We start from the raw sequence: 27862 nt of genomic DNA, 5'->3' as shown, positions 1-27862 counted from the left end.
CTTTTTACTGTCCATAAGTGTATTGTTATCTGAAGTTTCAGCACAAGAAAGTAAGTCCTAGATCAATACCAGATGTATCATGAAAATACTTGTGCGCAACGAGCGCGCTAAATGTTGCCAATAAGCGATGACGCGAAAGCTGATTCCAGCCTACTGAGGGAGGCTTGTGCTACCGGTGCTGGCACATGCGCAGATTAAATATACCGCTGGAACGCCGATTAAATCGTTCACTTGTCCTAATAATTCGAAACCAGGTGTTTTAATCAGTGTATGTTTACTTTGATTTTGACCTTACACCGATTATGATAAGCAGAGTAAAGGGTCTTTTGCCATACTCTGCCTACTGTGATAATCAGTTTCGTATGTAATCATTAGTGCGCATGCTTGACCTGCATAACTTTCAACTGAAACTTAAATTAACATTCTACATTTCCATTATTCTGCGTTGGTGATGACAGCATGCGGACAGCGGCCATTGGCGGACGCTCCAGGAGGGTCACGTGTTGTTGGAGGGCGCAATGCACCTTTGGGTGCATGGCCTTGGCAGGTCAGCGTGCAGGTGAGGTCCTGGCACCTCTGTGGCGGGACCATCCTCAACAGCCTCTGGGTGCTCACCGCTGCACACTGCTTCACTATCGTTCCGTGAGTCATCTATATATCCAACATGAAATACATTACATGAATAGCTTATATTAAATCTACATAGGCTACCCAGCCATCACCATGCCTAATCATACATGCAAAAAGATAAAGCCAAACAGGTGAACAGGTAGGCTACAATCACTTGAGATACATCATTGAAAGTGTCACTGATAAAAAATATTTTCTTCAATTGCTTATAGGCTTAATAAGACAAAAGGATTTAACTTAGAAATTACATTGCAGTGACAGATACATACTCTCTCATCCTTCAATATTGCCTTTTTCCTTCTAGTCGGTAAACGATGAAAAAAGCTGCTGATACTCTTCTGCTCAAAATAATCATTTCTGTTTAACCCCCCAACTGCTTTTGCTGCACCCAGACCCCATAGGATGTCCAGTCTGCGCGTGGTGGCTGGACTCAACGTACTAACAGAACCAGGGCGGTACTCCCAGCGCCGCTATGTTGTGGAGGTCAGAGCTCATGAGAAGTTCCACCACCCCAGCTACTCCAACGACATAGCTCTTCTGCATCTCAGCTCTCCACTGGAGTACACAGACTTTGTCCAGCCTGTCTGTACAGTGGAAGACGAGATGGAGGAGTTCAACTTAAACCTCAACCAGTGTTTCGTCAGTGGTTGGGGCAGCACTTCTTTCAAAGGTTTGTGTGTGATCTATTAGGAAATGACAATACAATATGATACAATACAACCGTTATCAATCAAACTGTAACATCGGAAACTGGCCTCCTGCTCTGCTCTCAACCCCCTCGTATAACACAAACACATTGATTTGAGAGGACCGCAGGGTCAGCCAAAGTGCAGCACCCCTGGATGAAGAGAAGTTTAGGTGTTAAGAGCCTTAGCCTGGGTACCAGTTTGTTTGTGCCATCATGCCACTCCTTGTCATGCATGACAAGGAGTTGACATGATTGCACAAACATTTCTGGGACCAGGCTATAAGGGTATAACAGTGCTGAATGTTGAATTTAGCAGTAGATGAACACAGCATGTTTTTTATTTATTTTTATTTCACCTTTATTTAAACAGGTAGGCCAGTTGAGAACAAGTTCTAATTTACATTACAACTGCGACCTGGCCAAGATAAAGCAAAGCAGTGCAACACAAACACAGTTACACATGGAATAAACAAACGTACAGTCAATAACACAAAAGAAAAATCTATATACAGTGTGTGCAAATATAGTAAGATTAGGGAGATAATGCAATAAATTGGCCATAGTGGCAAAATAATTACAATTTAGCAATTAAACACTGGAGTGATAGATGTGCAGAAGATGACCCTGTACTGTGGCTGACCCTGTGGTCCTCTCAAATGGATGTGTTTGTGTTATATGGGGGGGTTGAGAGCAGAGTAGAGATACTGGGGTGCAAAGGAGCAAAAAAAAATAATAACAATATGGGGATGAGGTAGTTGGGTGGACTATTTACAGATGGGCTGTGTACAGGTACAATGATCATTAAGCTGCTCTGACAGCTGATGCTTAAAGTTAGTGAGGTAGATATAAGACTCCAGCTTCAGTCATTTTTGCAATTTGTTCCAGTCATTGGCAGCAGAGAACTGGAAGGAAAGGCGGCCAAATGAGGAGTTGGCTTTGGGGATGACCAGTGAAATATACCTGCTGGAGCGCGTGCTACGGGTGGGTGCTGCTATGATGACCAGTGATCTGAGATAAGGCAGGGCTTTACCTAGCAAAGACTTATAGATGACCTGGAGCCAGTGGGTTTGGCGACGAATATGAAGCGAGGGCAGCCAACGAGAGCATACAGGTCGCAGTGATTGGTAGTGTATGGGGCTTTGGTGACAAAACAGATGGCACTGTGATAGACTACATCCAATTTGCTGAGTAGAGTGTTGGAAGCTATTTTGTAAATTACATTGCTGAAGTCGAGGATCGGTAGGATAGTCAGTTTTACGAGGGTATGTTTGGCAGCATGAGTGAAGAATGCTTTGTTGCGAAATAGGAAACCGATTCTAGATTTCATTTTGGATTGGAGATGCTTGATGTGAGTCTAGAAGGAGAGTTTAGAGTCTAACCAGACATCTAGGTATTTGTAGTTGTCCACATATTCTAAGTCAGAACTGTCCAGAGTAGTGATGCTAGACGGGCGAGCGGGTGCGGGCAGCGATCGGTTGAAGAGCATGCATTTAGTTTTACTTGCATTTAAGAGCAGTTGGAGGCCACGGAAGGAGTGTTGTATGGCATTGAAGCTCGTCTGGAGGTTTGTTAGCACAGTGTCCAAAGAAGGGCCAGAAGTATACAGAATGGTGTCGTCTGCCTAGAGGTGGATCCGAGAATCACCAGCAGCAAGAGCGACATCATTGATGTATACAGAACAAAAGAGTCGGCCCAAGAACTTGAACCCTGTGGCACCCCCATAGAGACTGCCAGAGGTCCGGACAACAGGCTCTCCGATTTGACACTGAACTCTATCTGAGAAGTAGTTGGTGAACCAGGCAAGGCAGTCATTTGAGAAACCAAGGCTGTTGAGTCTTAAGAATGCGGTGATTGACAGAGTCGAAAGCCTTGGCCAGGTTGATGAAGACGGCTGCACAGTATTGTCTTTTATCGATGGCGGTTATGATATCTTTCAGGACCTTGAGCGTGGCTGAGGTGCACCCGTGACTCGCTCGGAAACCAGATTGCATAGCGGAGAAGGTACAGTGGGATTCGAAATGGTCGGTGATCTGTTTGTTAACTTGGCTTTCGAAGACCTTAGAAAGGCAGGGTAGGATAGATTTAGGTCTGTAACAGTTTGGGTCTAGAGTGTCTCCTCCTTTGAAGAGGGGGATGACCGCGGCAGCTTTCCAATCTTTAGAGATCTCAGACGATACGAAAGAGAGGTTGAACAGGCTAGTAATAGGGGTTGCAACAATTGCGGCAGATAATTTTAGAAAGAAAGGGTCCAGATTGTCTATCTAGCCTAGCTGATTTTTAGGGGTCCAGATTTTGCAGCTCTTTCAGAACATCAGCTATCTGGATTTGGGTGAAGGAGAAATGGGGGAGGCTTGGGCAAGTTGCTGTGGGGGGTGCAGAGCTGTTGACCAGGGTAGGGATAGCCAGGTGGAAAGCATGGCCAGCCGTAGAAAAATGCTTATTGAAATGATCGATTATCGTAGATTTATTGGTGGTGACAGTGTTTCCAAGCCTCAGTGCAGTGGGCAGCTGGGAGGTGCTATTATTCTCCATGAACTTTACAGTGTCCCAGAATTTTTTGGAGTTAGAGCTACAGGATACAAATTTCTGTTTGAAAAAGCTAGTCTTTGCTTTGCTAACTGCCTGTGTCTATTTGTTCCAAACTTCCCTGAAAAGTTGCATATCGCGGGGGCTATTCGATGCTAACCTGTTGAGGCCAGGGGGCAGGATCTTATCCCGGTATTGGGATTCATTGTCATGTGACCATGGCGGGGAATTCAAAACTGCAAGAGTAATCATTTCAAATAATCAAATAATCAACTATTTTCCTCCATTTGAAAGATATATCTCCTAAATCTAACCACGCTGTCCGATTTTCAGAGGCTTTACGGAGAATGCATAAAGTTAGGTTATGTGAGGAGAGTACATTGACAATAGCTGCGTGTAATGTTTAGCCAATTCAAAGAAGGGCATCAACAGACAGAAAACTAGCTAGAATTATGCACTTACCTTTGACAATCTGCATCAGATGACACTCATAGGACATTATGTTAGACAATACATGCATTTTTAGTTCCATCAAGTTCATATTTATATCCAAAAACAGCATTTACAGTCACGGTGAAATTCCGAATTTTTTTCGGCTCGAATGCTCCCAGTGAATCCAGCATTACAAATCACGGAATTACTATTCGAAAACATTGGTAAATTATAATATTGTCATTCAAAGAATAATATATTATCATCTCGTAATTGCTACCGAATGGCCAGATCTCAAAATAACTTTACTGGGAAATCACATTTTGCTATAAACTGGGTACTATGCTAACAACATAAGCTAAGCTATAAGCTAAGCTAAGCTATACCGTTAGCATTAGCATCATCTAATATCGATAATAACATTCTAAATATCCCCTTACCTTTGATTATCTCCATCAGAAGGCGCTGCCAGCGATCCCAGGTCCAGAACAAATGTGGTTTCTTTTGATAAAGTTCATAATTTATGTCCAAATAGTTAGCGTTCAGTAGGCTCCCACAAAATGAGGTGGGCAGTGTAAAGTCACGCCGAAAAGCTAAAAAAAACCTAGTAAATAATCTATTTATGTTTGTTCAAACATGTCAAACGTTGTTTAGCATTAATCTTTTGGTCCATTTTTAACGTGAAACATCAGTAAACATCAGTAATATTTTCACACAACCTATCAAGTGTCTAGAATAAACGATTATGACAAAGACACTCTTCTCAGATTCATGCGCAGGCGCAAAAAATGAAGTGATGACGTGTCAACTTGTAAGCATTCTAATTCGGTCTGTATTCATCACAGATGCTTCAAACAACTTTCTAAAGATCGTTGACATCTAGTGGAAGCAGTAGGAGTTGCGAACTGAATCCTTTCTCACTGTGGTATCTTTAAAACAATGACACTAAATAGTACAGTCACAAAATTCTCATTTTTTTAAATCTATTTTTCACAGGTTTTTGCCTGCAATATGAGTTTTGTTATACTTACAGACACCATTCAAACTGTTTTAGAAAATTCAGAGTGTTTTCTATCCGAATGTGTTAATAATATGCATATCCTAGCTTCTGAGTTGGTGTAGGAGGCAGTTAAAAATGGGCACATATTTTTTTCAAAATTCTCAATACTGCCCCCGTGGCCCGTAGAGGCTAATGCAGAACACCACAGGATGTTTTTGTGCTAGTCAAGGGCAGTCAAGTCTGGAGTGAACTAAGGGCTATATCTGTTCTTAGTTCTACATTTTTTGAATGGGGCATGCTTATTTAAGATGGTGAAGAAAGCACTTTTTAAGAATAACCAGGCATCTTCTACTGACGGAATGAGGTCAATATCTTTCCAGGATACCCGGGCCAGGTCGATTAGAAAGACCTGCTCGCTGAAGTGTTTTATGGAGCTTTTGACAGTGATGAGGGGTGGTCGTTTGACTGCGGACCCATTACGGACGCAGGCAATGAGGCAGTGATCACTGAGATCCTGGTTGAAGACAGCAGAGGTGTATTTAGAGGGCAGGTTGGTCAGGATGATATCTATGAGGGTGCCCGTGTTTATGGATTTAGGGTTGTACCTGGTAGGTTCCTTGATAATTTCTGTAAGATTGAGGGCATCTAGCTTGGATTGTAGGACGGCCGGGGTGTTAAGCATATCCCAGTTTAGGTCACCTAACAGTACAAACTCTGAAGCTAAATGGGGGGCAATTAATTCACATGTGGTGTTCAGGGCACAGCTGGGGGCTGAGGGGAGTCTATAACAAGCAGCAACAGTGAGAGACTTATTTCTGGAAAGGTGGATTTTTAAAAGTAGAAGCTCGAACTGTTTGGGCAGAGACCTGGATAGCATGACAGAACTCTGCAGGCTATCTCTGCAGTAGATTGCAACTCCACCCCCTTTGGCAGTTCTATCTTGGCAGAAAATGTTGTAGTTGGGGATTGAATCTTTGGTGGCCTTCCTAAGCCAGGATTCAGACACGGCTAGGACATCAGGGTAAGTGGAGTGTGCTAAAGCAGTGAATAAAACAAACTTAGGGATGAGGCTTCTGATGTTAACATGCATGAAACCAAGGCTTTTACGGTTACAGAAGTCAACAAATGATAGTGCCTGGGGAATAGGAGCGGAACTGGGGGCTACAGGGCCTGGGTTAACCTCTACTTCACCAGAGGAACAGCGAAGGAGTACGATAAGGGTACGGCTAGAGGCTAGAAGAACTGGTCGTCTAGTGCGTTGGGGACAGAGAATAAAAGGAGCAGATTTATGGGCGTGGTAGAGTAGATTCAGGGCAAAATGTACAGACAATGGTATGGTAGGATGCGAGTACAGTGGAGGTAAACCTAGGCGTTGAGTGACGATGAGAGAGGTCTCGTCTCTGGAGGCACCAGTTAAGCCAATTGAGGTCTCCGCATGTGTGTGGGGTGGGACAAAAGAGCTATCTAAGGCATTTTGAATGGGGCTGAGGGCTCTACAGTGAAATAAAACAGTAAGAACTAGCCAAGACAGTAGTAGGCAAGACATTGACATTAGAGAGGCATAAAGCAAACAAAGGTGTTGACCAGGAGAGCTAAGACAACGGGTAAATGGCGATGAAAGGTCAGTTAGGTACATACAGGACCTGAGTTCGAGGCTGGGGCCGACAGGTAAACAAAATGAGGTACTGTGTTATTGAAACAGTCCAGGGGGCATCAGCTGTGTAGCCGAGTGATCATAGGGTCAAAAGAGCAGCAATAGGTGCGTCAGAGTGCCGTTCGGTAGTCTACTACGCTAGGCGAGCAGGGGACACAGCTTTCAGAAAAGCTAGCGGGCCGGGGCTTGTCGATGGTTCTTCGGCGACATCGTAACATAATAGCCTGTTGACCACATCGGGCGATCACGTCGGCAGTCCAGTCGTGATGCATCAGCGGGGCTCCGTGTCGACAATAAAGAGTCCAGGCCAATTGGCAAAGGAGGTATTGTAGCCCTAGAATAAGATGGTATATGGGCCTAGCTCGAGGCTAGCTGGTGCTTGCTTCGGGACAGAGGCGTTAGCTAACAGTAGCCACTCGTTTGCAGATAGCTAGCTGCGATGATCCGGTGTAATGATCCCGAGTGGCAGGAATCCGGTGATGTGGTAGAGAGAAGCAGTCTGATATGCTCTGGGTTGATATCGCGCTGTGCAGACAGGCAAGTGTTGTCTGAGCTAAGGCTGGCTGGCTGATGACCAAGAAAAAAGTGAAAACCGCTAGCCGTGGCTAACAAAGACTAGTAGCTAGTTAGCTGGCTAGCTCCTGATGGAAGTTCCAGTTATAAGGAATAAACATAGCAGATCCGTACCACATTGGGTGAGGCGGGTTGCAGGAAAGTATATTTAGTTTGTAGATAGAAAGTGAGATTAAGATATATACGAAAAAGACTGGCTATTTACATGGGATAAGCCACGGATAAGACAAAGACAAACACACACGTCATACACCATCTTGGAACAATGTGTGTCTGGTATCTCTTTAGGAAAGCCAATGGACACACTGCAAGAAGCTGAGGTGGAGTTGTTTGAGCGAAATACTTGTAACCAGATCGACTGGTACAACGGTTACATCAGGAATGGCATGATCTGTGCTGGCTCTGAGACCGGGGTGGTCGACACATGTCAGGTGAGGTGGCCATTGTGTCTGTGTCCAAAATGGCACCCAATTCCCTTTATACTGCACTACTTTTGACCAGAGCTCATGGAAAATAGGGTTCCATTTGGGACATAGTCCATTAGAATAAAGTTGTGTTCGCCATGATAATACCATAAACACACTCTGTTTTCACTGCATTATGAAGGGAGACAGTGGAGGTCCACTCCAGTGCTTCAGTGAGGATCAGGAAAAATTCTACATTGTTGGCGTGACAAGTTTTGGGGATGCCTGCGGATTGCCTAAAAGACCCGGAGTGTATACTAGGGCCAGCAAGTACTCAGCCTGGCTGAAGACAACTCAGTCAAAATCCCTGTCAGCCGTCTGTCAGCTAGATAACAGTTTCATCTTAGTCCTGTCCAGTGTAGTTTCTAGACTTATCTGAATGAGGTGAACTGCTGAATCTAGTCCAGTGTTTGACATAAACTACTCTCTCATGGATGGTCATTACATTTTGGTTTTGATGACTTTACGTGGTCAATAGTTCTGTCACTTCTCAGGAGTAGCCTAAATAAACCATATTATTCAAAGGCTCTGTAGGCTATATTTGATGGGTCATTTCAACAATTTTATGACTTTTGAAGGAGAAACCTGTGAAATGCCATAAGGCCATTGTTTCCACTGTCTTACTTTATCATAGTAGCTCATAAAAACATTACCTAGGCCTTAAGGAACATGAAATTAAATGTTGTAGCATACTACTAATTTCTTGAGAGAATTCTATACTATTATATTCCTTAGGCCTACTAGCCTACTTATATAGGCAACCTTTTGATCTCACAGGTTGACAAAAATGTCAAGTTCAACCACTGAGCAGTGGCAGCTCGCCAATTAGAGTGTTAGGGGCGGCACCCTGCTTGTGATTGGTTCCAAAAACATTTTAAAAAAGATATATATATATATATTATATAATTCATGGATTATGTTTTAAATGCGATGTAAATGTGTACATTTTCCTGTTTCAAAAATATATTGTTCAAACAATCTGTTCAGTTACTTACTACTCTGCCCCTCACCCAGTGGGCATATGACCTGATAAAGATGTCTTTTACTTCTGGTTGAGACGTCTTATAACCAGACATGTTTTTCATTACGTATTTTTGACGCCATGGAAAATACGTCTTATTTTGGTTGATATCTGTTTTTTGGTTGAAATCTGATGGAACTACTGGCCAGTTATCTAAGTACTACTCAATTAATAGACAGCAATCTATATAAACATGTGCATAGTGTTTGTGGTTCATGCACCCATTGCATATAAGACACTAGAACCATTACAATTATTACAATTTGAGTAATGTTCTTTTTCAACAGGGTTTGCATGATTCCGCTTAGCACATTTGGTAAACAACAGCTGGCAGAGCACACCAAACCGGGTTAGGGTGTCATGGCATACTGTACCCAGTCAACACGCTGGGCTCTGGCGTATTCCGTTTGAGATACAGGGGACTCGGAATGGACTCGGACTTGGGTGGCTTCATGCGGGCTGAGAATTTCCAGAGTCCGGCAGAATCATATTACTCTGGGTTAATGGTAATCGGGCCGAATCCACTTCAGCTTATACGGCTCAATACATTTTTTCAGGAGTAAGGCCATTTAGGTTTTTATTACACTCTAAAAATGATGGGTTCTTCTAAGGTCCTCAAAGTTCATTGAAGAACCTTAGGGTTCTTGGCACTGAAAATGGCTCCCAAAAGGTTCTTCCAAGAACCCCATAGGAGGTGGGGTTCATCGAGGAACCTTCTTAGTTGGTGGGGTTCTTGCAGGAACCTAACTGCCCAACTGAAACATTTTGATTTGAAAGGACAACAGGTGCAGGCACTTAACTGAAAAAATGTAAAGATCTCAATTTAAGGTAAGGTTTGTCCCTTGTATGATCTAAATTTTATATTGTTTTATGATAATACCATCTGTCTTTTCATATGTGTGCCAATCTTTCTAAAACAGAAAATGGACACAATTCAATGGATATCAAGAGGTAAGAATATGTAGGCTATAAGAATGTGTTGAAGGCTGGCTGTATTGCATGCAGATGACTGAACAGCTCGCTTTTGACAAAGGTATGTCAATTGGTATGTCATGCAGTTCGCATTTACCATCGTCCTCCCTTACCATTTCAATGAATATCCCATAAGTCATTATCAAAACAGTTTTTTTTCATTCACATTCAACACAAAAACCAAGCTATGAATTCTGTTGTGTGCATGTTTTGTTAATCATCTGCATAATTACAATTTTTTTGGGATTCACAGACTTCACCCTACCTACACCTCTGATGAATATAACAGGAAACCTGTTCGATCACAATGCACTGTAAAATCATTCTGGCTATGGTTACGGAGAACATCAACACATTAACATCAACACACCAGAGGATATTCCCATCGGACTTGGGGCTCTGCTGGGAGTTTACCTCATTTAGATTGTATTATTCTGCTTTGCTACTAAAATCATTAACACTGAGGACTAAAATATTGTGGTGTTATTGTTATGTGTATTGTTATTATTATTAATAATAGGGGATGGGGGGGTTAGTTAAATTAACCCCGAAAGGTTCTTCAAAAGGTTCTTTGAGGTTCTTTGAAGAACTTATAGGGGTTCCCCCACAGTTTAACTTTGAAGAACCCCTAAAGGATAGTCTAGGAACCTTTTATTTTTAGAGTGTAAAGCAGCGATTTGTTGGGGAGAAAAACGTCAAGGAAAGTTTTGCTAGTTAGCTAACATTAGCTCTCTGGCTAATCCTCCATGGACATGGTAAGTTTACCTGTTATAGCTAGCTAGCTAACGTTTTGACATTCTGTTACTGTATCTGTTTAGTTAATGACAGAAATGTGTGTGTGTGTGTGTTCTCTCTCTCTCGCTCTCTCTCACAGCCAGGGAGAGATGATGATCACAATAGCTTTAGATAACATTGTCATGTCCGTTGTCATGCTAGCTATGTGTTTGTGTGTGTTGTGCGTGTGTGACGGAGAGAGATAATGATCACAATAACTTATAGAAAAGATTCTCATCATGTCAACATTGTGTCATGCTAGCTTTGTGAGTGTGTGTGTGGTTGATTAATACAGATATAGGAAACATTGATTGTGTGTGTGTGTGAGACATTGTTAGCTAGCCTAATTCTTGAAACGTGTACGCCCCAATATGAATGTGAAGTTCTTCTTGATTCATCATGGATTCTTGAATTTTTGTGTGTTTTATATTTGACAATATGATACATTTTGTATATCACTGCTCCCCCTCAACACTCATTCTGAAGTTACACTTCTCAACAGCCTTTTCAATTATTGATTTTCTTTTTTTTGCAGGAATCTTCTAGCTTGGATGGAGGAGAGAACAAAGGGAAGTAGTACAGTAGTTATCCAGCCTGCTGACTAAGAAATGTAAATAGCCAATGTTTTGCTGTCCATCTCTCTCTCTATATCTCACAGTCTGTCTGCCTGACTGACATATTGCTGAGGGGAACCATAGTCAATGTACTTGCTAGGCTAAGTCTAACTTAGTGAAGACCTTAGGTAATGGTTAATCATGATTCGTCTCTGTCTTTACAGTTCCTGAAACGTCAATGACCTGATGCATGGCCTCTACACCCACTCAGTAACCAGTGATCTATTCTGCTACATCCCAGGGAATGGAGAGAGCAGAACCAGCCCTCCTCAAATCCATAGTCATTGACAGTAAATTCTGTGTGCAAAATGTTACTTTTTTCTCTTTGATACTCTGATCTTCAATGTATTGATTCCTACTAACCGGCTTGGTAAGAGCTAGGTTTGTACTAGCTATGCTGATGATCATTCATGTTTTTTTTTTCTCTGCATCAGGTCTCACTGAGACTGGATTCCCCATGAGACATCCTATTCAGCTGACCATGCTTGCCTGATCTTAGTGTAAGTAGATCCAATGAAATAGCACCGCTTATAATAATATATTTTAACTCGCCTTGTTTTTCAAGTGCAAAACCCATGTGTCCTGATTCAACAGACACCTCCCCTTTCTCTCTTACTCGTTCTCCCTGTCGCTCACTCAAACTCACACACGTGCGCAGTTGCAGAGAAGAAGAAGAGATTTGCCCCCGCTAACAAAGAAAAAAATCACCGTTCTGCACTAAATGTAATTTTTATTCATACATTTGGAACAACACAAATAAATAATCATAACATTTAAAACGGTATAAATATACAAATATATACAAAAATAAGACTCATAAATATTAAAAAGAAGTAACAAAGACAAATAGAAACAAATTTGTGGTGATTTGGCACTTGAGCATCAATACATTACCCAACACTGTTAACCAAGAGTCAAGACTAAACCAATTCACCTTGGTGGTGTGCAGACAGGTTTTATATTATTCTTAACGATTTCGCACAAACCAGAAAAAAATGCAACAATATGTCTGTGAAACTATATATTCACAGTGTTATGAATGAATTACGACACTACAGCCTCGGGGTCTAAGACACTACATCTCAATGCTGAGGCGACACTACAGCCTCGGGGTCTAAGACACTACATCTCAATGCTGAGGCGACACTACAGCCTCGGGGTCTAAGACACTACATCTCAATGCTGAGGCGACACTACAGCCTCGGGGTCTAAGACACTACATCTCAATGCTGAGGCGACACTACAGCCTCGGGGTCTAAGACACTACATCTCAATGCTGGAGATGTGGAATTCAACATTTTATATGTTGAGGTTTCTTGATTCAAAGGATGCCATCATCTCTACCCTGGCCATTGTCAATGCACCTGGAACCCTTTGAGCAGGTCACTGTGGAGATCAGTGGAGAGAGGTACAGTAAGCAGTTATTACTAGATCATTATTTAATCCGGTGTTTTATGTATATGAGCAGTAGATGAGAACGTAGTATCAGTAGACAAAACATGAACCTGAACTAATAAGTTACTGTTCTCAGCTATGTGACAGCCTCAAAAATGATACTCCTGTGTAAGGGTCTGCAGCGAATCTGCAGATCCTCTGAGCTTGTGGAAGAACAAGACCTCTGTCTACCCACGGCTTACTAAAGTCATGACAGGGAGACTCTGCATAGTGGCCACATCCGTTCCCTCTGAGAGGGTCTTCTCGAAAACGGGACAAATAATTACTGAGAGAAGAAACCGCATCAGCCCCTCGAAAGTGAGGCAGCTGCATTTCTGAATGCAAATCTCTCATAAAAGCAAAATATGGTCAGCATTGCTGTGTGCTGCTGGTTATAACATGGCATTAAAGAAGAGAGAGAAAAGAGGGACCAGTTAAATGTTTTAAGTGGGACAGTGCAGTTTTGCACTTTGTTATTTATTTTTCTTTGATATGGTGCAATATTCTATTATTATGTTGTTCAGATTGTATTCGTTTTGAATTTTTACATTTATATGCACTTTGTTAATATACATTAAAAAGTTATACTTTAAAATGCTAATGTTTAATAGCATTTTTCATAACAAACCAATGCATTCTTAAATACATTGTGGTTAAGGTAGAGTATGATTTCATCAAAATAGTTTTTAAGAGCCGTTTGGGAGCCAAAAGAGCCGGCTCTTTTTGGTGAGCTGAGCTGAACGAGCCGGCAATGCCCATCGCTAAACTGCAACCATCTCGCGCCCCGGGTATTCAGTCAATCAACGGCCGCCGCTGCCACTGAGGCCACCAATGAATATTCATGGTTCATATTTTCTGGGATTTAGCTACATGTACATAAAAGCTGTTTAACAAAATATATATATATATGTTGCAATGACACCGTTTGGTTGGCCTGCATATACATAAAACAGTCTCCACTGCAAAGTCGACTGGACGTTACGATGGGTGCATGCGTAAATTCACTCTGGAGTTCCAGAGAGCGCTCAAAGTGCGCTGTTATTCTGCGCTGTGGCCCACTCAGACGAGAGTGCTCTGAACACGGAGTGAATTTACGAACGCGCCCATGGTGTAGAACGAGTTGAGTTCACCAATCATGGTGCTCTGGTGTGGCGCTCAGTCAACGACCAATGTTGCTAGCGCGTCATCAAATGTAACAGTTTTTGACGGTTTGAATAAAGACTTCTCGTAGCAGTTTGTCAATGTAGCTAGCTACCTAGTTAGCGAACGCCTGGTTGAGCCAGATAGCTAGCACAATCTGGCTAACCTACTTTGCTAAGATGAACTCCTGTGCCAAATTGTTCATTTTGATAGCCATCGCAGGAGTTTGTGTTATCTTGTATTTGGCCACTTTGGAGGAACATGTTACAGCGGACCGTGAGTAGCTAGCACAGCGTTTAGTAAACAAACATTCCTTGGCTGATATACCTGTATTATACTCGGTGTATTATATACAGTTGAAGTCGGAAGTTTACATACACTTAGGTTGGAGTCATTAAAACTCGTTTTTCAACCACTCCACACATTTCTTGTTAACAAACTATACTTTTGGCAAGTCGGTTAGGACATCTACTTTGTGCATGACACAAATACTTTTTCCAACAATTGTTTACAGACAGATTATTTCACTTATAATTCACTGTATCACAATTCCAGTGGGTCAGAAGTTTAACATACACTAAGTTGACTGTGCCTTTAAACAGCTTAGAAAATTCCAGAAAAAGATGTCATGGCTTTAGAAGCTTCTGATAGGCTAATTTACATAATTTGAGTCAATTGGAGGTGTACCTGTGGATGTATTTCAAGGCCTACCTGTGTGAAAAGTGCAAATAAATCCCAGAACAAAGGACTTTGTAAAGATGCTGGAGGAAACAGGTACAAAAGTATCTATATCCACAGTAAAACGAGTCCTATATTGACATAACCTGAAAGGCCGCTCAGCAAGGAAGAAGCCACTGCTCCAAAACTGCCATAAAAAAGCCAGACTACGGTTTGCAACTGTACATGGGGACAAAGATCATACTTTTTGGAGAAATGTCCTCTGGTCTGATGAAACAAAAATAGAACTGTTTGGCCATAATGACCATTGTTATGTTTGGAGGAAAAAGGGGGAGGCTTGCAAGTCGAAGAACACCATCCCAACCGTGAAGCACGGGCACAGCAGCATCATGTTGTGGGGGTGCTTTGCTGCAGGAGGGACTGGTGCACTTCACAAAATAGATGCTATCATGAGGCAGGAAAATTATGTGGATATATTGAAGCAACATCTCAAGACATCAGTCAGGAAGTTAAAGCTTGGTCGCAAATGGGTCTTCCAAATGGACAAAGACCCCAAGCATACTTCCAAAGTTGTGGCAAAATGGCTTAAGGACAACAAAGTCAAGGTATTGGAGTGGCCATCACAAAGCCCTGACCTCGATCCCATAGAAAATTTGTGGGCAGAACTGAAAAAGTATGTGCGAGCAAGGAGGCCTACAAACCTGACTCAGTTACACCAGCTCTGTCAGGAGGAATGGGCCAAAATTCACCCAACTTATTGTGGGATGCTTGTGGAAGGCTACCTGAAACGTTTGACCCAAGTTAAACAATTTAAAGGCAATGCTACCAAATACTAATTGAGTGTATGTAAACTTCTGACCCACTGGGAATGTGATGAAAGAAATACAAGCTGAAATAAATAAATCTCTCTACTATTATTCTGACATTTCACATTCTTAAAATGAAGTGGTGATCCTAACTGACCTAAGACAGGGAATCTTTACTAGGATTAAATGTCAGGAATTGTGAAAAACTGAGTTTAAATGTATTTGGCTAAGGTGTATGTAAACTTCCGACTTCAACTGTATACACTCTTATGCACCTGTATTATTGAATGCGTATACAAACAAAATCATGATTCAATACAGTGTTTTAGCCTATTCAAAATATGCTGATGATATGGCTCAAGTTGGCCTTCAGCTTGAGGGGGAGACGTTGATGGTCTCGGACCACGATGCACATATTAATGACTAAAATCACGTAGATGACAAGGTGCCCTTCAGTCTTGTTAATGCTGATGATGAATGTCTTTGACCATTGATGTATTTTAAATGAGGATCTCTTCATGATGATCATGGTTTTAGACCAATAATGCACATAGGAACTTAGAACTGCAGAAGTACAATATCACTTTTGTACTTTGATCTGGAGAATGATTTTCTCATCATGGTGTATTAATCCTGGTTTTTGTGTGGTGAAGGCAAAGACAAATTTCCACATTGCGTGGAAATTTTCTAAATCTATAAGGGACTCAGCGAAACTGACGTAGCTATCTGTCATAGCTAGCCTTATCCTAATTCTGCTCCATTGCTGGTATTTATGTTTTTGTTGCCATAAACAGGAGTCTTAATCAAGAAATAACTTGATCATGGATTGTCAGTCAAGCTCGGCCTACTTCTGTGGTAACATTTCCCCAGCCCCATCAGCTTTATGTACCAAGTATTCATGTCTTCAAATTAGAGGACGACCGATTTAATCGGAATGGCCGATTTAATTAGGGCTGATTTGAAGTTTTCATAACAATCGGAAATCGGTATTTTTTCGACATCGATTGTGGGTTAACTGCCTTGTTCAGGGGCAGAACGACAGATTTGTACCGTGTCAGCTCGGGGATTCGTTTTTGCAACCTTCCGGTTAATAGTCCAACGCTCTAACCACCTGCCTTACATTGCACTCCACGAGGAGCCTGTGTGGCAGGCTGACTACCTGTTATGCGAGGGCAGCAAGAAGCCAAAGTAAGTTGCTAGCTAGCATTAAACTTATCTTATAAAAACAATCAATTAACATTATCACTAGTTAACTACACATGGTTGATGATATTACTAGTTTATCTAGTGTGTCCTGCGTTGCATATAATCGATGAGGTGCCTGTTAATTTGTCATCGAATCACAGCCTACTTCGCCAAACTGGTGATGATTTAGCACTGTCGCTGCACCAATGTGTACCTAACCATAAACATCAATGCCTTTCTTTAAAATCAATACACAAGTATATATTTTTAAACCTGCATATTTAGTTAATATTGCCTGCTAACATGAATTTCTTATAATAAGGGAAATTGTGTCACTCTCTTGCGTTCCGTGCAAGCAGAGTCAGGGTATATGCAGCAGTTTGGGCCGCCTGGCTCGTTGCGAACTGTGTGAAGTCCATTTATTCCTAACAAAGACCGTAATTAATTTGCCAGAATTGTACATAATTATGACATAACACTGAAGGTTGCACAATGTAACAGCAATATTTAGACTTAGGGATGCCACCCGTTAGATAAAATACGGAACGGTTCCGTATTTCACTGAAAGAATAAACATTTTGTTTTCGAAATGATAGTTTCCGGATTCGACCATATTAATGACCAAAGGCTCGTATTTCTGTGTGTTATTATGTTATAATTAAGTCTATGATTTGATAATTGATAGAGCAGTCTGACTGAGCGGTGGTAGGCAGCAGCAGGCTCGTAAGCATTCATTCAAACAGCACTTTCGTGTGTTTGCCAACAGCTCTTCGCTGTGCTTCAAGCATTGAGCTGTTTATGACTTCAAGCCTATCAACTCCCGAGGTTAGGCTGGTGTAACCGATGTGAAATGGCTAGCTAGTTAGCGGGGTGCGCGCTAATAACGTTTCAATCGGTGACGTCACTCGCTCTGAGACTTGGAGTAGTTGTTCCCCTTGCTCTGCAAGGGCCGCGACTTTGGTGGAGTGATGGGTAACAATGCTTCGAGGGCTGGCTGTTGTCGATGTGTTCTTGGTTCGAGCCCAGGTAGGGACGAGGAGAGGGACGGAAGCTATACTGTTACACTGGCAATACTAAAGTGCCTATAAGAACATCCAATAGTCAAAGGTATATGAAATACAAATGGTATAGAGAGAAATAGTCCTATAATTCCTATAATAACTACAACCAAAAACTTCTTACCTGAGAATATTGAAGACTCATGTTAAAAAGAACCACCATCTTTCATATGTTCTCATGTTCTGAGCAAGGAACTTAAACATGGCACATATTGCACTTTTACGTTCTTCTCCAACACTTTGTTTTTGCATTATTTAAACCAAATTGAACATGTTTCATTATTTATTTGAGGCTAAATGGATTTTATTGATGTATTATATTAAGTTAAAATAAGTATTCATTCAGTATTGTTGTAATTGTCATTATTACAAATTTAAAAAAAATAAAAATTGGCCGATGAATCGGTATCGGCTTTTTTTGGGCCTCCAATAATTGGTATCGGCGTTGAAAAATCATAATCGATCGACCTCTACTTCAAATGGTGTGGCTGGCCATTAGGCTGAAGCACAAACTCAGGATTGTGGTTCTTGTCTTCTTTAGTGAATTGTGGAAACAGACCAGAGAGACCATCAACGATGATGCCATTTGACTATGATGATTATGGTGGTGGTCGGTTCGTTGGTGGCACTCCAATTGACCCTAGTATTTGGCCGTGGCAAGTCTCCATCATGCACCGTCCGACCGCAGCAGATCCTTTTCAGCATCACTGTGGAGGAGCCATCATCAGCCAGGACTGGATACTGACAGCTGCCGTATGTGTTCATGCACCACAGCATCGGTATATACCACAGCATATATTAAGTCTGCCGTTTAGCTACTTTAGCAGTTGTCTTTTTCCCAACACTTTTCTTTGCCCTTTTTGTTGCAGCCTTTCAAGCAACCTGATAGTCAAAGCTGGGACCACGGATGCAAACCACAATGACGCGAACACACAGGAATTACAAATTGAGAGGATAGTCCCGCACAAACGTTTTAATCCTATCACACTGCGATACAACATTGCACTTCTGAAGTTGAAACCCCCACTTGTATTCAACACCTTTGTGGATGGAATTTGCATCCCAGATAATTCCAATGTTGAAGAACATCAGTATGGTATCTGCCACATCACAGGCTATGCGGGGCCCAATGGTAAGTCTTACAACAAAATGACACGCTTTACGTCGTCAAAGTAGAGCTGGCCATATAGCCTACTGTAGGGGGCTTGAAATGATGGTCATGGGAAGAGCAGGTGTCCTTAATGTTTTGTATACTCAGTGCATTAAAAACTAAAATATTATAGTGTATAAGCCTTTAACACAAATTACGGTTAACCTATTTGCTCTTTGACAGCAAACACCAGCATTTTACAAGAAGCAGAAGTGAAAAAAATTGGCAATCCCAGGTGTAACATGCCTACCTGGTGGAACTACAAAGTGGCTAGGGACATGTTTTGTATGTCTCATCCCAGTGGCATGGGTGGTCCTGATGGTTGTGAGGTAAACAGAGGCCGATACAACCCATTACATTCAGACAAGAGATGTGTCCCAAATGGCACCCCTTTTGACCAGAACCCAGGGGTGTCATTGGGGACACAGGCATATCCTACATTTTGTTTAATCTCTGACATTTTAGATAACAGGTCAGTTAGACAAAAATATAAAAGCAAAATATAAAGTGTTCTTTTATTTCAGCTCTTGAAAAATCTCAGAAATGTCCCATATGCACAAAAATATCTCAAATGTTGTGCACACATTTGTTTACATCCCTGTTAGTGAGCATTTCTTTAGCCAAGATAAATCGATCCACCTGACAGGTGTGGTATATCAAGAAGCTGATAACACAACATGATCATTACACAGGTGCACATTGTGCTGGGGACAACAAAAGGCAACTCTAAACTGTCCAGTTGTTGTTGTCACACAATGCAATGCTACAGATGTCTCAAGTTGAGGGACTGTGCTATTGGCATGCTGATGGCAGGAATGTCCACCAGAGCTGTTGCCAGATAATTGCATTTTTATTTCTCTACCATAAGCCGCCTCCGTCGTTTTAAAGAATTTGACAGTACGGCCTCACAACCGCAGACCACATGTATGGCGGTTTGCTGATGTCAATGTTGTGAACAAAGTGCCCCATGGGGGCAGTGGGGTTATGGTCTGGGCAGGCATAAGCTATGGACAACAAACAAAATTGCATTTTATTGATGGCAAATTGAATGCACAGAGATACTGTGACGAGATCCTGAGGTCCATTGTCGTGCCATTCATCCTCTGCCCTCGCCTCATGTTTTCAGCATGATAATGCACAGCCCCATGTCACAAGGATCTGTACACAATTCCTGGAAGCTGAAAGTGTCCTAGTTCTTCCATAGCCTGCAAAATCACCAGACATGTCACCCATTGAGCATGTTTGGGATGCTCTGGATCGATGTGTACGACAGTGTGTTCCAGTTCCTGCCAATATTCAGCAACTTTGCATAACCATTGAAGAGGAGTGGGACAACATTCCACAGGCCACAATCAACAGCCTGATCAACTCTATGCAAAGGGGATGTCACACTGCATGAGGCAAATGGTGGTCACACCAGATACTGACTGGATTTTTTTTTATCTACGCCCCTACCTTATTTTTTAAAGGTACAGTATCTGTGACCAACAGATGCATATCAGTATTCCCAGTCATGTGAAATCTATAGATTAGGGACTCATTTATTTCAATTGACTGATTTCCATATATGAACTCTAACTCAGTAAAATCTTTGAAATTGATGTGTTTATATTTTGGTTAATTTATGTTGTAAAAATCCATGTTATGATAATGAATATTCTAAGAAAATCACCTCCTGAAAGAACATGAATCCCAAGTCACAAAGTAGTTATGTTAAGTTTAAATGTTTGCTTATCACTTGTTTTTCCTCAGATGAATCTTGGGGGCCCTGTGAGCTGCTTCATGCCTGTAAACAACCGCTACTACGTCTATGGGGTGCGGGTGTATACCAAGGACTGTGGTGTGCCTCGGCGACCCAACATTTACCTCAAAGTGAGCAATCATTTCTACTGGATTCAAAGAGAAGTTGGGGACAGCGCCCCCCCATCCTTGCACCAATTCACAGTCGCTCTTTGGCCATTTGTGTGCTTTTTGCTTTCCAGCTTAGCGAAGATGGTGATTTGACAGTTTCCACACCAGTTACATTTGTGACATTTTATTTATTAATTTAATTTGAGAGCAGTCTAAATATTTTTAACTAAACATGATACTATAAATAAAAGTATAGAGCAAAGGATTTTGAGCGCTGTTAAGCTTTGATATCTCAGATGACACAAATGAAGGTGACACCCCCCCGCACACTTACCAGAATTCAGGCAGAGTAAGGCGATGTACCTGAAGGCATGACTGACTGACTCAGCCCCCCATGGGTAGGACACCCCTGGTGGCAGGGAGCAGCGCCATAGACACCAGGCTTGGAGGGGTGGGGTGAATAGTAGACAGTCAAATGTTTGCTATGCAACATCAGGGTAGATGCTACTGTACGTAATGACTTTTGTTGTTGATGCAGATTGTAGAACATTGGGTTGCCTTGTCTTTGATATTTCAGATAGACTTTACCCCCCACATATACTCATACCAAAATGTAACTCGCCTGCAAATGTTGTGAAAAGCTGAAGTTAAGCCAAGAGATCTAGAAAACACTAGGACATTCAGCTGAGAAAGATGTCATTTTCCTCTATAATGTGGTAACGCACAATATTTTCAGCATCTCTTTTCATTAGTCTCCGCCACAGCATCTCTTTTCATTAGTCTCCGCCACAGCATCTCTTTTCATTAGTCTCCGCCACAGCATCTCTTTTCATTAGTCTCCGCCACAGCATCTCTTTTCATTAGTCTCTGCCACAGCATCTCTTTTCAACACTTCTAGTCATTCAGTGATGTTGGCCTCTGTCACAGGCTGTTGATGCTCAAAATGAAGTGACTGTCAGGTCGTAACACCAATCGGACATCAAGTGGGAGAGGCTGTAGCGGAGACCAGCGGCTGTGAAAAGAGACTAGTTGCTTTACAGATCACAGAGCAGACACATGCTGACAAAAGCAGATTTTTATTGTTTCATTTTGCTAAACCAAATAGAAAACAAATGATCCCCATTGACAACATGACAGAACGTTGGTCAAATAGGACACGTTTGCCTCTGAGTTGGAACTCATTGCATCACTGACTATATTGAAAAGATCTTGTACAGCATTTATGCATAGTGAACAGCCTTGAGGTATATATATTTTGGGCCCTTGAGGTTTACAAATAACATTAATCATCCGAAATATATTGTTTTATCACTACACAAGTACAGTACATTGTGCTTACAATAGACCAAAAGCTTAACATCCTTTATTGTTTTCAGTTTACTGGAATTGGCACAGTGTTTATTACAAAATATATGGAAATATTGGCAATCCTGATCGTTTGTCCTAGCCTGGTCCCATACCTGTTTGTGATTTTGCCAATTGGAGCTGGCACAATAGTACAAATAGGCTGGAACTCAAGCTAGGTTTGTCCATGGATAGATTCTTGAAAAAACTTTTCCCTTATTTCCAGTTTTGGATAGCACCAATGTGTCTAATGACTGTATGGCAGGACAACATGTTGTCACACCCATAGAATTAGATTGGGTAGAACGGGCTTGGAACCGCTCACACAGTGGTAAATTCCTTCTACTTCTATGATCACACCACTATAAGATGATGATTTAAACATGCAAAGGTGGAATGATACAGTAGCAGCTTGGCAAGAAAGCCAAATACCACAGAATAGTCCCAAAAATATGTTCAACATTAAATCATTAAATTTAACTTTACTCTATAGATGGACTTAAGTTGCAATGTTTGTCATTCAAGTAGTTTTAACAACTTCCTAAATCAAACAAGGCTTTTGTTTTGCCACTGAGTTGTGCTGTTAAATGTAGGATAGTTGAAATCTTGCATGAAAAACATTACAATCATTTAAATAATGGATGGAATAAAAATTGTTTGATGCTAGGCTGGATCCTTGTGATGTCCTGCTAGAGTCAACCCCCAAAAATTACATTACAGTGAATGACATAAAATAGGCCAATCAACAAAAAAGAAGCTGGCATTTTGGAACAAAAATATTGTTCAATATTTTGATGTTCATTTAATTAAAAAGGGAAATTAAACTTTTTTTCTACAAGGAAAGGCAAACGATGTCACCATTTAAACCATACGATCACACACACCAGTAATGATATGAAAAAGTGCAAATTGTTACCACCTGCCAAACCATATGATACGCTTCCTTTAATTTTGCAATGTGTTACTTAGCCTACGATTAAGTCTGTGATGCAGAAATTTGCTGTCAAGTATGAAAGATCAGTCAAGTTTTATGAACAAAGAATAAGTTCATAATTCCAATGTACACAGTAACACCAGTTATACAATTTTTGACCTCTAAAATATACCCTATACGGTCAACATCTTACCCTTCACAATCCCTTATCTAGTCATAATACAATCAGAATAATTCAATTCAAACCTTTGACAAATAAAAACAGTAAAAGTATTACAAGTTCCACAGGTTTTATAAGGCAAGAATTTGTCCTCATCTTATACCCACTGCCAACTGGGTTTGGTAATTCACCAAGTCCTTGATTTATGAAGATGTCACGTTTCATGATGGCACAAAACAAAGGGAAAGGGGATACCTAGTCAGTTGTACAACTGAATGAATTCAACTGAAATGTGTCTTCCACATTTAAAGGCACAGCAGTCTTCCGACATCCCAGATGTACCCTCATGTGAAGCTAGTCAGTTATAGATTCCCCATGGTGACTCAGTGGGCACTCCACAATCAACAAACAAGCCTAGCAATTGACTAGCCACGGACACCAAGGCTTTGCCATCTGAAAGCCTGTGACAGAGGCCAGTAGCTGACTGACTTGATACTTATTCAAGCTAAGATAGTGATTCAGCAGAGGAGCCTCCATGATATCAAGTCAGCCAGCAAGTTAATCAGAAGTCAAGTTTATTGTTCCATATTACCAGTATTTTGTGCTTGCTAGATATTTAAATAATGACGATAAATACAGTTGTGTAAAGATAAATATCTACAGCAGTTTAGTCGTATGTCTGTACATACATATAACCCTGACCCCATAAAACAGCATTACAGTTAAACAGGAGTCCATTTTATTTACATGACTGATGAGAGAACGATTCCTGCTCATACATCTAGACCTTCAAATAATGTCCCCATTGTCTGTTCTGTTGTGTGAGTTTGCTGCTGGTATGTTTATGTTGCACATCTTTTTCATTCCATACCAATGACAAGTGTGTTTTAAAAGTGAATTATTCTAGCACATCTAAAAGCTTTTAACATAGCAGTAAAGTGTAAAAAAAACAAACCTAGATCTATGGGACAGACACGTAAGATGGCCGATCAATCCCAGCTCTGCAGTAAGTACAGCTACTGAGGTACAGGCGTTTGTCTGTCTCAGTGGGCTGTACTTACTGCTGCTATTGTATTGTTTGTGATATTGTTTAGTTCTGCGTTTCTTGAAGAAAAATGGAAGTGAGTCGAGGTCAGAGTCTCCCATCGACAATCCAGGGGACATATAGGTTGCGTCTCAAATAGCACCCTATTCCCTATTTAGTGGACTACTTTTGGCCAAGGCCAAGGCCCACTATATAGGGAATAGGTTGCCATTTGGGACGTACAATACACATGGTCCCAGGTCTTTCCTACTCCTTTGGTCATTGTCTCATGAGGAGTTGGCCAGAAACAGATCTGGGGCCAGGCTAGGAGAGAGGAGAGATTATGGAAGGACAGGGAAAGGTTAAAGTGCATGGGGGGGGGGGGGAAGCTTCCAGCTCGTCACGTTGACTCCACAGTCCTATCCTGACCAACATGACGGACTGTGGACCACTCAGGAGAGAGGAGGGTACAGGCTGAACCAGGGAATGGATTGCTATGAGAAACACACCTCTACTCTATTTTCTTCTAGAAAACAAGATCCACAATAATAATGTCTGGGGATAAAATCATTTTTAGGAGCAGTCGGGGAGAAAAAGGGGAGAGACAGTGGATGAGGGTATTGGCAAACATCTACTTGATAGGTGGACCCAAGTGTCAATCAAAGAGGAGAAACCAATCATCTTCCTACTGTCAGTGGGAGGCAGGGAGTGGTTGGATAAGCACCAGTAAGAAGCAGCAAAACCCCATGCAGACAGATGTGCTCTAACTTCACTCCCACCCACAGCCTTAATAAACAGTCTCTGTTTCATAGAGAGTAGACTCTGGCCGAGAGAGAAAGAACACTGGGGCAGGAATTACTGGAACAGGATGGCTAAACCAAGTCCAAGCCCATCCACCAATGCTACTCCTGCCCTGTCCTGCCACCCTGTCCTACTGCCAGATGAGTGAGTGAGTGAGTGAGTGAGTGAGTGAGTGAGTGAGTGAGTGAGCGAGTGGTCCGTTCTTGGGAGGAGCAGTCCACCCCCCAGCCCCCTCTCTGTGTCTAGCGTCTCCCTCTCAGAGCCTCTATACCCTAGCCTCCACCCCAGTGGACCCCCATAGCCAGCCTCCATCCCAGTGGACCCCCATAGCCAGCCTCCATCCCAGTGGACCCCCATAGCCAGCCTCCACCCCAGTGGACCCCCATAGCCAGCCTCCATCCCAGTGGACCCCCATAGCCAGCCTCCATCCCAGTGGACCCCCATAGCCAGCCTCCACCCCAGTGTGAATGGGGCCTGGGCCCTCCTCACATCTCACATGTTATAGGCCACGTAGATGGGGTCCAGCTGGTCGGCCAGGAACGAGTCCCGGAGGTGCATCCTCTGCTTCTCTCCCCGGGAGTTGATGGGGATGACCCCCGGGTCAACAATGACCACCACGCCCACAATCAGGTGGTGCTCCTCCAGAACCACGTTGGTCACCAGAGGCACCAAGTCCAGGGCCTCCTGCTCCGACCCGGCCAGCTCTGCCACTACCACCAGGAGGTTGGTCCACGTGAACACAGCACTGTGGAGAGAGAGAGAGAGAGACAGTCATCCATCATGTTAACATTCAGTGGTCCACGTGAACACAGCACTGTGGAGAGAGAGAGAGATCCATCAAGTTAACATTCAGTGGTCCACGTGAACACAGCACTGTGGAGAGAGAGAGAGAGAGAGAGAGACAGTCATCCATCATGTTAACATTCAGCTGTCCACGTGAACACAGCACTGTGGAGAGAGAGAGAGAGACAGTCATCCATCATGTTAACATTCAGTGGTCCACGTGAACATAGCACTGTGGAGAGAGAGAGAGAGACAGTCATCCATCATGTTAACATTCAGTGGTCCACGTGAACACAGCACTGTGGAGAGAGAGAGAGAGGAGACAGTCATCCATCATGTTAACATTCAGTGGTCCATGTGAACATAGCACTGTGGAGAGAGAGAGAGATCCATCAAGTTAACATTCAGTGGTCCACGTGAACACAGCACTGTGGAGAGAGAGAGAGAGAGAGACAGTCATCCATCATGTTAACATTCACTGGTCCACGTGAACACAGCACTGTGGAGAGAGAGAGAGAGAGACAGTCATCCATCATGTTAACATTCAGTGGTCCACGTGAACACAGCACTGTGGAGAGAGAGAGAGAGACAGTCATCCATCATGTTAACATTCAGTGGTCCACGTGAACACAGCACTGTGGAGAGAGAGAGAGAGGAGACAGTCATCCATCATGTTAACATTCAGTGGTCCACGTGAACACAGCACTCTGGAGAGAGAGAGAGAGGAGACAGTCATCCATCATGTTAACATTCAGTGGTCCACGTGAACACAGCACTGTGGGGAGAGAGAGAGAGAGAGAGACAGTCATCCATCAAGTTAACATTCAGTGGTCCACGTGAACACAGCACTGTGGAGAGAGAGAGAGAGACAGTCATCCATCAAGTTAACATTCAGTGGTCCACGTGAACACAGCACTGTGGAGAGAGAGAGAGAGAGAGAGAGAGACAGTCATCCATCATGTTAACATTCAGTGGTCCACGTGAACACAGCACTGTGGAGAGAGAGAGAGACAGCCACCCATCATGTTAACATTCAGTGGTCCACGTGAACACAGCACTGTGGAGAGAGAGAGAGAGAGAGAGAGGAGACAGTCATCCATCATGTTAACATTCAGTGGTCCACGTGAACACAGCACTGTGGAGAGAGAGAGAGAGAGAGAGAGAGACAGTCATCCATCATGTTAACATTCAGTGGTCCACGTGAACACAGCACTGTGGAGAGAGAGAGAGAGAGAGAGAGAGAGAGAGAGAGACATCCATCATGTTAACATTCAGTGGTCCACGTGAACACAGCACTGTGGAGACAGACAGAGAGAATGACCGGCACCAAGTCAGTCAGTCACTCATCAAGTCAACATTCAACTGGTTCCAAAGGTTCAGTGGGTTAGAGCAGTGCTGGTGTATCCTTCCAGTTCTTTCTCAACACCAAGGAAACCAAACATGTGGGTTTATACTAGATACAGTATATATCAAACACAGTTCTGGTACAGACCACAAAACAGTCACATCAGGTTACAATACACCTAGTGAAGCATGTATGTACTGTGTGTGTCTGAGCAGACAACAGTATCTCACCTCTCAGCGATGCTGCGGTGTGCCCGGGACACAGAGGTCTCGATGTCGATGGGGTGGTAGCGAAGCCCCCTGAGCTCCAACGTCTCATCCAGCTGGCCCACCACAAACAGAGCGTCATGACGATCTGAAAGGAAGGCAGGCAGATGGATCAGGAGTGAAAATAGATTTGTCATCAACACAGACCGCTTAGAAACCCAACACGCAATTGTGCTGCTTTTATCTCAATATCAAATCATTTCCGGGTAACAATTAAGTACCTTCATGTGATTGCTTTCAATTAAAATGGTTAAACTAAAATAGCTTCATAGCAAAGAGCGATTTTGCTAGGACTGTCTGGGAGTGGTCTGAGTGGGGAGGGGAAAACTGAAAACTAGCTGTTATTGGCAGATTGGTTAATAGACCAATAAGAAAGAGTTCCAAACCTATTTACCGCCTAGTGATGTCACCAGGTAGGCCAAAGCTCCATCCCACCAAACCAGGCTGAAATTTCAGGCAATATTTTCAAACAGCTCCTTCACTAAAAGGGTATTATCATAATTATCACAGTATTATTTCAACCTCGTCCACTGCACCTATCTGGTGTATGTGATA

General features: G+C 42.4%; 3 protein-coding genes across 4 annotated transcripts in view; 2 read left to right on the top strand and 1 right to left on the bottom strand.

The window, feature by feature from the left end:
* Nucleotides 1–451: 451 nt before the first annotated feature.
* On the top strand, nucleotides 452–8468 carry LOC115166466 (transmembrane protease serine 12). The gene is made up of 4 exons (XM_029720365.1): nucleotides 452–642; nucleotides 1023–1300; nucleotides 7792–7934; nucleotides 8110–8468. The coding sequence occupies exons 1-4, from the start codon at nucleotides 452–454 to the stop codon at nucleotides 8344–8346; spliced, it is 849 nt and encodes a 282-aa protein (XP_029576225.1). The 3' UTR covers nucleotides 8347–8468.
* A 5543-nt stretch (nucleotides 8469–14011) lies between these two features.
* Nucleotides 14012–25272, top strand: LOC115166465 (elastase-1). The gene is made up of 6 exons (XM_029720364.1): nucleotides 14012–14198; nucleotides 18191–18428; nucleotides 18519–18781; nucleotides 18983–19128; nucleotides 20552–20704; nucleotides 25174–25272. Exons 1-6 carry the CDS (start codon nucleotides 14102–14104, stop codon nucleotides 25270–25272), a joined length of 996 nt encoding a protein of 331 aa, XP_029576224.1. The 5' UTR covers nucleotides 14012–14101.
* A 26-nt stretch (nucleotides 25273–25298) lies between these two features.
* dip2ba (disco-interacting protein 2 homolog Ba) overlaps nucleotides 25299–27862 on the bottom strand; it is a 103339-nt gene continuing 100775 nt past the window's right edge. The window contains exons 37-38 of one of the 2 annotated variants that reach the window (XM_029718575.1): nucleotides 27272–27395; nucleotides 25299–25658 (exon numbers count right to left, since the gene is read on the bottom strand). In XM_029718575.1, the coding sequence (XP_029574435.1) occupies nucleotides 25406–25658; nucleotides 27272–27395 (377 nt within the window). In that variant the 3' untranslated portion in view covers nucleotides 25299–25405. The remainder of the gene's footprint in view (nucleotides 25659–27271; nucleotides 27396–27862) is intronic. The other variant, XM_029718576.1, reaches the window with a different exon arrangement.

This window comes from Salmo trutta, chromosome 28 (assembly GCF_901001165.1).
Source record: "Salmo trutta chromosome 28, fSalTru1.1, whole genome shotgun sequence".
NCBI lineage: Eukaryota > Metazoa > Chordata > Actinopteri > Salmoniformes > Salmonidae > Salmo > Salmo trutta.
This window is presented reverse-complemented; position numbering and strand designations above follow the sequence as displayed.